This window comes from Magallana gigas, chromosome 4, assembly GCF_963853765.1.
Source record: "Magallana gigas chromosome 4, xbMagGiga1.1, whole genome shotgun sequence".
Taxonomy (NCBI): Eukaryota; Metazoa; Mollusca; class Bivalvia; order Ostreida; family Ostreidae; genus Magallana; species Magallana gigas.
In genome coordinates this window covers 40,011,861-40,021,314 of record NC_088856.1, presented here as the reverse complement: position 1 = coordinate 40,021,314, position 9,454 = coordinate 40,011,861, and the positions used below count along the sequence as shown (strand labels likewise).

The 9,454-nt window shown below is 34.8% G+C and overlaps 2 protein-coding genes and 1 non-coding gene across 3 annotated transcripts; all 3 read right to left on the bottom strand.

The window, feature by feature from the left end:
• Positions 1-436: 436 nt before the first annotated feature.
• On the bottom strand, positions 437-512 carry Trnas-gga (transfer RNA serine (anticodon GGA)). Its single transcript has one exon. It is a non-coding gene; the product is annotated as a tRNA-Ser (tRNA).
• Positions 513-1,143: 631 nt separating this feature from the next.
• Positions 1,144-4,052, bottom strand: LOC136274290 (tripartite motif-containing protein 2-like). Its single transcript, XM_066080728.1, has 2 exons — positions 3,969-4,052; positions 1,144-2,936 (listed from the first exon to the last, which is right to left on the bottom strand). The coding sequence occupies exon 2, from the start codon at positions 2,087-2,089 to the stop codon at positions 1,226-1,228; it is 864 nt and encodes a 287-aa protein (XP_065936800.1). The 5' UTR covers positions 2,090-2,936; positions 3,969-4,052; the 3' UTR covers positions 1,144-1,225.
• On the bottom strand, positions 2,238-2,936 carry LOC136275068 (RING finger protein 207-like). Its single transcript, XM_066083354.1, has one exon. The coding sequence runs from the start codon at positions 2,934-2,936 to the stop codon at positions 2,238-2,240; it is 699 nt and encodes a 232-aa protein (XP_065939426.1).
• Positions 4,053-9,454: the final 5,402 nt, after the last annotated feature.

Sequence of the window (9,454 nt, the reverse complement as noted above, 5' to 3'; positions counted from 1 at the left end):
GTTAAACCTCCGGACCCCCACCCCCTCCCCCAATCTTTTTGGATCAGCCATGTATACATGTATCACATGTTTGTAAGTAGTGGCTGCAGATTGCATTGTAGACCTACTCTGTGTACAACAACCAGGTGTTATGAAGACCTTGTCCTGATGCCAGGCCATTGTCACTGATAGACAGTTCAGAACCAATCGTTTCGCTTTGTTCTACAACCACTGGTGCTTTTAAAACATTTTCCTAACCTAAGTCAGTACTTTAACCCTAGATTGCAATCTTAAATCAGGGTATTTTCAACATGCACATCGTCGGAAACCCACAGTTGATTACGTGTCGTTCCTCTCTACGTGATGTAGAGAGGAACGACGCGTAATCAACCGTGGGTTTCCGACGATGCAACATGCAAGATTTATATAAAATTGTAACTGGATGGGAGAAGTTACGACGGACCAGACCGGGATTCAAACCCGGGCCCCCAGAATTTCCAGTCATGTGCTCTAACCAACTGAGCTATCTGGCGCCCTCATCCGAACTGATCTGACCATTACATTCCTCCACTTTAATGATCTTCGCCCAAAAAGATGTTCCAGGCTCTTTCCCCTGGCAGGATCGAGGTAACCTGTCAGTTACAGGAATTGGCCACGGCACCAAGTGTAATGGGATCGGAGAAGTAATTACGGACTACAGCGTGATTCGAATCCGGGCCTCTTGAATCTCTAGTCAAGGGATCTACCAACTGAACTATGTGGTGTGGGTTTTCGAACAGGTCCGACCGTCACAAAATGATTGTTTATTTGTGTTAGATTATAAATCTGTGGTTTGTATTGAAATATAATTTACAATGATAAGTTATGTAGTTTTTAACTCACATGATAACTAGTTGTATATTTAAAGTACTAGTATTTCTGTTACGTGACCACAACTACGATAATACATTCTAGTTGTACCTGCAAGTCATATATCCATGACATTACTGCATGTGATGAGCATGCACATTTAAAACTTGTTAAAACCATTGAGAAGACTTTCTTACTGCATAAACTAAAAAATAAATAAAAAAGATAATTGCAAATGGATGTAGTTTTTGTCAAATTTAAAATATAATGTTAGTAATATTGATCTAAAAAAATATCCTTCTATATTATACATATTTTACCAACTGTTCAGTTCAATCAAAAACAGTCATTTATACAAACATATACACTGTTCACTTTAGATACTTATACACGTTCACTATGTTGTCAAGTTCTCCAACCCACATATATTGTTCATCATCCACACACACACACTACGGGGAAATATGTTTACCACCCCTTGTTGTTCTGTGAGTAGTAGAGACAAAAACTGACCGCCCTGATCCAGAAGATGGACTGTTCTACTGATTGCATCACACACCATGATGTGACCGAGTACATCAGTACATATTCCACGGGGACGTAACCCTGACCTCTGACCTGTGTAGGAGAACCTGTGTTGTCCTGATGTATCCACCACCACTACACCACTGTAACGGTCTGATACACAGACATCACCATTGATGTTTTCTGTGATGTAGTGTGGGTAACTATACAGTCCCTGTCCTTTGTAGTCTCTCTGTATGTTCTGTATTTCTATCCCTGTCTTGTTGTACCTGGTGACTTTAGAGGGCTCTCCATCGTTTATCATCCCCACCAGTATGTCCCCGTTGATGTGGGAGGAGTGTATACTGAGTGGTGCAAAGTCTCCTGTTTTAATGAATTCAGTGATTGTTTTATCCGGTGTTATCCTATTGATGACTTTGTTGTCTTGGTCTGTATAGATCAGATCTCCGCACTGTATGACTGTGTGGTAGCCTACTGATCTACCACTGGTTTGTATCTTCTGTAGCTGATTCCCCTGTAGATCTGTTTGGACAAGGTTACCATCATCATCACTGACCCAAAATCGGCCCGATTTACCTATTGATATATAAAATACATATTTAACACCTGGTACTTTGTACTCCCTGACCTTGGTGACAGAGGAGGACAGAGACAGTGTTTGTTTCACGTCAGATTTCTCTCTGTCTTGTTTTCTCTGTTTCCCTGTAGGTTTCAACTGTGTAGAGGCAGTCCCCATGGGCTTTATTTTTCTGTTCTCTGGTTTAGTGTTAGGGACAGTTATTCTACCCAGCAGTTTGGCGACATCTTGCTTGCTGTATTGACCAGCAGTAAATACGGGTGGGACTGGTTTTGATGTCTCTGGTATTGGTTTTATCAGTATTTTTTCAGATTGAAGAGCAAATGTTAAATTTTTTAATGTCCGAGGGAGATAGGTAACTATAAAATGTTTTGATTAAATCACTGAGATAGTTGATGTGATCATCAAATGTTTGGTTTTGGTCGTTTAATGTTTTTAATAATGACTGTTCTATTTTGTCGACTTGTTCTATATTATCTGATGTGACTGTGTCTACCATTCTTTTCACAGACTCAGCTTCAGCCTTCATTGCTGTTCTTATGTCTTCCATGATCTTCTTTATTTCTGTGACATCTCCAGCAATTTCTATTTTCACGTCTTGAGAAACTGGCTCAAAATAATTTCGAATTTTGTCAATTTCCTCTTGATATTGCAATACCTTTTCAGCAAAGACAATTTCTAGATCAGTAAAAACATGGCCGCGATGTTCCTTTGTGGCTGTGCATTTAGAACAAAGGGGACTCTGGCATTCTTCATAGAGACACTTTAACTGTCTTGTAGGGTGGATCTTGCATTTCTCCACGGGAAGTTGTCGTTTGCGTTGTTTGTAAAGAACCACTTCATGGTTCTTGGTTTTCTTATTCTTCTGATGTTGATCTCTGCATTTTTCACACAATGGTTGGTGACAGTCATTGCAGTAAAACTGGCAGTTCCTCTCACAGTCTTCAGTGCCACACACCAAATAGTGCTGGGCGTCGGGTGGTATTTGGGATTCAGATAATGCCATCTTCAATGAGTTAGGTACATGTAAATGTAAATGCAGGAAATATTATTGTCCGGTTTTCGACTTATTAGCATATCAAAAGTATACTCGATAAAATAAGCATAAAAATGAATTAGAGAAAATTTAAAGATCATGTTTTTCAATTCTTTCTTATAATAATAAAACTCGACATAGAAATAAGTAGTACACAAAGTTAACCTAAGCTGTCAAATTTCGACTCTGTCCCAAGATATCCTCAATTCACGTCGCTTAAAATTTTGCTTAAATACTCAATATATGTAAATACCTCAGGGTTCAAACGATGTTCATACAAATGTATGAACATTTCTCCTTTGACACCCCCGGCTATAGCTTATCATATTTCAATACACGATTGAAAAATTGAAAAATGTAATTGTTTTCGTTCCTATGAATTTTTCCGAGTGAAAATTGGTAATGTATGCGTGAAATTTTCTTGGATAATTTCCCTTTCATCTAATTCAATTTCAAATTTTACAAGTATGTGCATTTTTTCATTATTAAAAATCGTCCAAATATGCTGCTTAAATATCTCGGAGCAGAATTCAACTGTCCAAATACTATTTTGATGGAATTTTGAAGATAATCTTTTTTTCTTAGTGATGGATATTTCACGTTTAGCAAGATAAATAGCCTCCTTAATTTTACATAAATTATGAACAGATGATCGAACACATTTACAAAAAAACATTATTTGTTGTGTGTAATTTAATCTGTAGATAATTATGACCAACTATTTGGGCCTATTACGCTTTTTATTAGTAACTCTTATCAACTGGACTTGTTTCTCAACAAGTGCACAACGAATGGAAGAATAACAATTGAATAGTTTAACCATGTCGCATTACGATTAAAAATTAAATGGCCACTACTTTCGGTTCTGTGAAAATAAGAACATGCATATAAAATCATTCATTGATGACTTGAAGTAAACCCACTTTTATGCTAGAGATTGGGTCAACTTCTTTACTGTCATGAGATATAGATAAATGTATATATACAATTATTTCAACTTACCGCTTTTTGTGTATCAATGTGAACTTGTTCAGCAATTGTAGCGTGGTTGACAACCGCACAGAGATTAGATAAGGCGAATACGAGGCTTGTTTAATTTACTTCCTGGTTGTGGCGTAGATTTAAACCTACGCATTAACAAGATTATCAGATCAGTAATACATATTAGCCTCGCACTCATCAGTTATGTTTAACTTTCGAACGTAAAAGTTTTTTAAAACCCTGTCAATTTCACGTCTCATTTTCAGTCAAAACACTGTGTATTGCCTCATGAAAACGTTTATTTCATAGATCTTTATGCGGCTGTTCCAATGACCTCCCAAACACATTTGCACTGCGTGTTCCTGATGTCATGACTTCAGGCACATCAGGCACATCAGAGCCTAGATTTTTTCATAAAATATATGGTATCAGAATTTATATATGAATCTAAGTGTATAAAGCACTAGTATCTTAATGCATGTTTAATGTGTCAACATTGAATTCGTATAGTTATGGGATGTAATAAGCGACAGTGAGCAATAGAGGCTCACCATGCACATGTGTAATCATGATTTTAAAAAAAGAAAGGTCTGACCGGTGGAAAGGGGTGGGGGGTTAGGTTGGTGGAGGTGGTGAAAAAAAGTTGTAACCTTTTGTCTACTTTGGTAGGACGAGATTTACATATTTATCATTATCAAAAAATATCATGGTACTGCATGGAATATTTACCGAAGGACCCGGAGGAACTAACCTAATCCCAGCGAGATAAGTCGAGACCACAGGGGCATGTCGAGACTGAAAAAATTGTTGACTTACGTCTATTCCGAATCTCAGAGCAGTACTAAACAGGGGTCATACATGTACTAAAACACGCCTGCCGGAGAAACATGCCTGTCGAGAATATCTAGACTCTTGCCGTTTATCTGATGGATAATTTTATATTTTCTTTGATATTTTATTTTACTTTAGTTACTAAATTAATGATCACATAATTTTTTTTATTAATAACTTACATGTAGCAAAAAATTAGCAAAAATATTCAATGTTCGTAAAGATAGATAACTCTTAGGTAGAATTTATACTCCTGCCGAGGTCACCCCTTTGAAGCTTTTGTTATTTATTACCAAAACATAACATTTTGATTATTATGCCTGTCACCGAAGCATCTATGATAAAATATAATACAGGGAAAGATTTATGAACAAGTCTATAAGATAAGCTACAGAAATATACACGTGTATGCTTTTACGCTTGTCGAATACCCATATTATATAAATAGTGCCTGTTTGGGAGGGTAACTGTTGAAATTGACACCCCAAGAAAACAAACACTATTTATTTTATTATACTGAATGTCTTATTTTACTGCTTTTATATAGAAATGAAGTGAATTCTACGGCAAACCGTACGCGCATAATTTACGCGCATGTAACAATTCGTTGTGTTGCTAACGCTGAGGGTAATAGAACGGATTACCAACTGCGTCTAAACCAATCAGATTTAAGTATTTAACATGAAAGTATGATAATAATTAATGCATGATATAGCTTTTCAATATATATATTTTTTTCAATCAACAGTATACATGATCAGAGAATTAGAATTCAATAAAACAATTGTGTTTTTCAGAGAGGGATCCAACTTATTATCATCAAAACTATTTTGCCTGCCGCAAAAATGTGTGATCTTGTTTATTTCATATAACTTCACCAAGTAAACGAATTGAGACATAACAATAATGTTTTTAATAATTTTAAACCGTAATTAGAATCATGTGTGCATCCAGTATATTTTTTTTCAAAGGGGGGGGGATGGGTGGGTATTCTGTTGTTTGTTAGCGGGTTGTTTTTTTTTTGGGGGGGGGGGGGTCAAGGCATATTCGTATTTTTTTTCGGGGGGGGGGGGGGGGCGTTCAACTGTTGTATATTGAGAAAACTATCAAGCAAAAGGGATTGAATGTGTAGGAAAATAAATGATATAACATGTATAACACATCTGTGCCAATAAATCATTCATTTGCAAACAGATAGTCAGATTTTGTTATTTTTGTGGCGAGACGGTTAGTGTTGACTACAACATTCATGCTCATTCTGGATGTTCGACATCTGAACGTGGTGGGGTTTTTTTTTCGGTTTTAATTGATTTCATATCTAAATCCAAATTTTCCGAGTCATAAAGAACACAATAACCCATGTAGATCGGTTGTCTTTGAACATGTTGATAGTCATTCCGACAATTGCAATCAGCCATACTGAACAAAATTAATCTTAAGTCGAGAAACGTTTTGATGAAAAGGAAAGAATAATGCATGCATCCATTCGTAATTATTATTGATTCTTCAATATATATGTACTAATATATAACTGAAATATGCTGATATTTTTCATACGTCATTCAATATCATTCACTTTACTATGCCTTAACGGCTACCCGCAATGCTTTGTACCATTGTCACAATCTGATCACGCACATGTGCATTATTGTATTTTTATCTCAATTTATAACAAATTATGTAGTAAAATTTACAAAATAACTTACTCATTATTTTCTTTAATATATAATATAAGGGACGAGGGGGGGGGGGGGTGCGTCTCCTAAGATAACTAATGATCATTGCTCTACAGATACACGTGCATACACGTGTTAATTTCTTGTATGTTATGTGTGAATTGAACGGTTTTTTGTCGCTGAAGAAACAATAGACCTTAATCTACCTGTATATTGGAAGACGACCGTAAAGAAGACCTTGTAGATCCCCTCCCCCCTCTCTCTCTCTCTCTCTCTCTCAAATGTTTTAAGTGTCAGACCAGAAATATTGTTAGGAACGAGTAGATCTACGAACACGTTATGCTTTAAGATACTATCTAACTATGTATAGCGTGTGAACATACACCTAGTAATCAGTAACCCAAATGGACTATTAAAACATTGCACTCCACTTTTAGTATTCCCGTTGATAAAGCAAGGTCACTACAGCAGGATTATCAAGGTTTGTGACAGTTAATTTTGAATATTTGTGTAATCTATATAAAATTGAAGACGAATACCACTTTATCCTAATAACACTTAATCAGAAACTATTTCTGGTTTTTAAGCTACAAGTTTTTTTCAACTTGTCAAACTTACTTCTTTTCATAAAACGTAAATAGTCCATTCAAAACCGTAAACATTTAAACATTTGTGTTACCATCTTCGACAAGCTTATAAAACACAGAAAAACAAAACTTATTTTGTTGAAAAAGGATTATTTATTATTTTTTACAAAATAATCCAGGTGTATCATCAAGAATCTTGACATGAGTTAGTTGAATCATTATACAACGTTAATCATTGAACCGGACTGCTCTTTCTCCATTAAAAATTAAGATCAAAAGTCGTGAAATTTTAACCGGGTCACATTTTTAACAAAACTTTATACAGATAACCTCAAAATATGCTGTACATGTAGCTGCAATAATCAGATACTAATATTGATTAGGCTGAATATTGAATCAAACTACAGAGTTCTGATTTGATTTGCTAATTGCTCTGACTATTATAATAACTTTACTTAATTTCGCGAAAGTTTTAATACACATGTACTTCTATTAAGGGAATAATTTTTTTTCATACAGTTTCTTTTCATTTCTTAGCAATAATTTGAAATAGTGTGTGTACGTGTTTAATGATTATTATGCTTACATGTATCTGTTTATATTTTTCGCACAAATACCTTTTGTTTCAATCATGTGTATTTTTTTACATAAATATATGTAATGCCAATCAAATCCTTGTTTTCAGGAATGTGTGATGCTGAAACGGTAGTCCAGATTTTATTGCAATTCAGCGATTTCAAAGTCCTTTGTTGCGTTCATTCATGAAACATCAGTTGTAATTAAGGACGAAGGAATCATTCTTTGAGTATTATGAGGTGATAATTTCGGTCGGGGCGTGGTCAATCCAATAAAACCCGAAGGGCTTTATGATAGATTTGACCACGCTCCGATCGAAATTATTGCCTCATAATATTCAAAGAATGATTCCTTATTACTTATATTTATATTATTTACAATTTTACACTTTAAAACAGCATGTATTAAAGCTACTTTTTTAGTAGTACATGCTATGTTTACTACGCGGCGCAGCCAACAGCGTTTTTCGTTTATGCTTTAAGACATGCCCATTTTGTGTCGCTCAACTTTTATGAAGTATTGGGTTTTATGCTTCAAAATTGATTCGTAATGTTATCACAGACAAATAGAGTAGTCAATTTAAGTATTGGGTATTACTTTGCTCGCCAAAAAAACTAAATAAACATGAACCTTAAAATCACCAATGATCTTAAATTTGTTTAACGTTTCATATACTAACGTTTATGATTATATGTATAAAACTGGTTTTGTGTTGCCGGTGTTTTTTTTTTTGCACAAAATACAAAAAATACAAAGTGTGTTCTGTGCTTACTACATCTGCAAACATGTTATCGTTTTTGCTTATATATGTTCACAACGTTATCAATAGGCTTCACCGAAAAATGTCTCTGCTCTACTAAAATAATTACGGATACAAATTTCTAAATCGTTAATACTTAAAATAACGAGATACTTCAAAACATAAGACCAAAATCAATTATTTTGACTGAAAAATAGAATTTATTACCCTCCTGTTGAACTCGTTACGTCTCCTTCGCTGAAGCGTCGTTATCGCTATCGCCTTATTCTGTTCCTCTTGATTAGATGTCCCAAAGCAGGTAAAAATACCCACTTTGAAGAGGCGTTACTCCGTCATTTTTGCATTGATTTGGATGCCGTTTTTTTTGCATTAAATTCTGGTAAATAAACTCTTTGACATAAGTTTCATATCATCTGGGCTGCAGGTACTCTTTAATCATGCAGGGAAGTTTAATCAAAATCTTCTTAGTATTTTTTTTGGATAACAAAAAAAAAATGTGGATAATTGATTACGACACTTTGACCCTATGTTTATCCATCATTCCATCTCTGGGTTTTTTTTTAATGTTGTCGTTCCATATAATTGTGACCTGCTGAAACTTCTCTTATTAGGTATATGTTCATGTAATTGATAGTATGTATACCTTGGTCTAATAAGAGTAACTAAGGCTAGCTGTAATATGAGTTTTCTGGGATATAGAAATACTTGCTAGTGTTTATTTGGTTTGATGAAGCAATTGTATTTTTTTTTAACAAATGAATAAGTCAATGATTTCCAGATTGTGTCATGCCTTTGTTTTTATTTTATGAACGAATGATTGTTAATTTTTGTTCTGCAAATGATGATGTCCATATTGTATACTTAGTCTACTGGATCTTAGTTAAAATCAATAGACATGGTAATTACATCCCAATACTTACAGAATTTGTGTTAACACCCATCTTATCTAGAAATATGACACATTGCCATGTGTTTAGTTTACTAATCTATCTTTTATAAAGACATGTTTGATCGATTAGAATTTTACCACAAAATAAATTCAAATTTTACTACACGTGTCTTCTTTTTATTGGTTTG

Excerpts from the sequence above, each read along its gene's own strand:
- LOC136274290 (XM_066080728.1), bottom strand. The coding sequence starts at position 2,089 with ATGGGGACTGCCTCTACACAGTTGAAACCTACAGGGAAACAGAGAAAA.
- LOC136275068 (XM_066083354.1), bottom strand. The coding sequence starts at position 2,936 with ATGGCATTATCTGAATCCCAAATACCACCCGACGCCCAGCACTATTTG.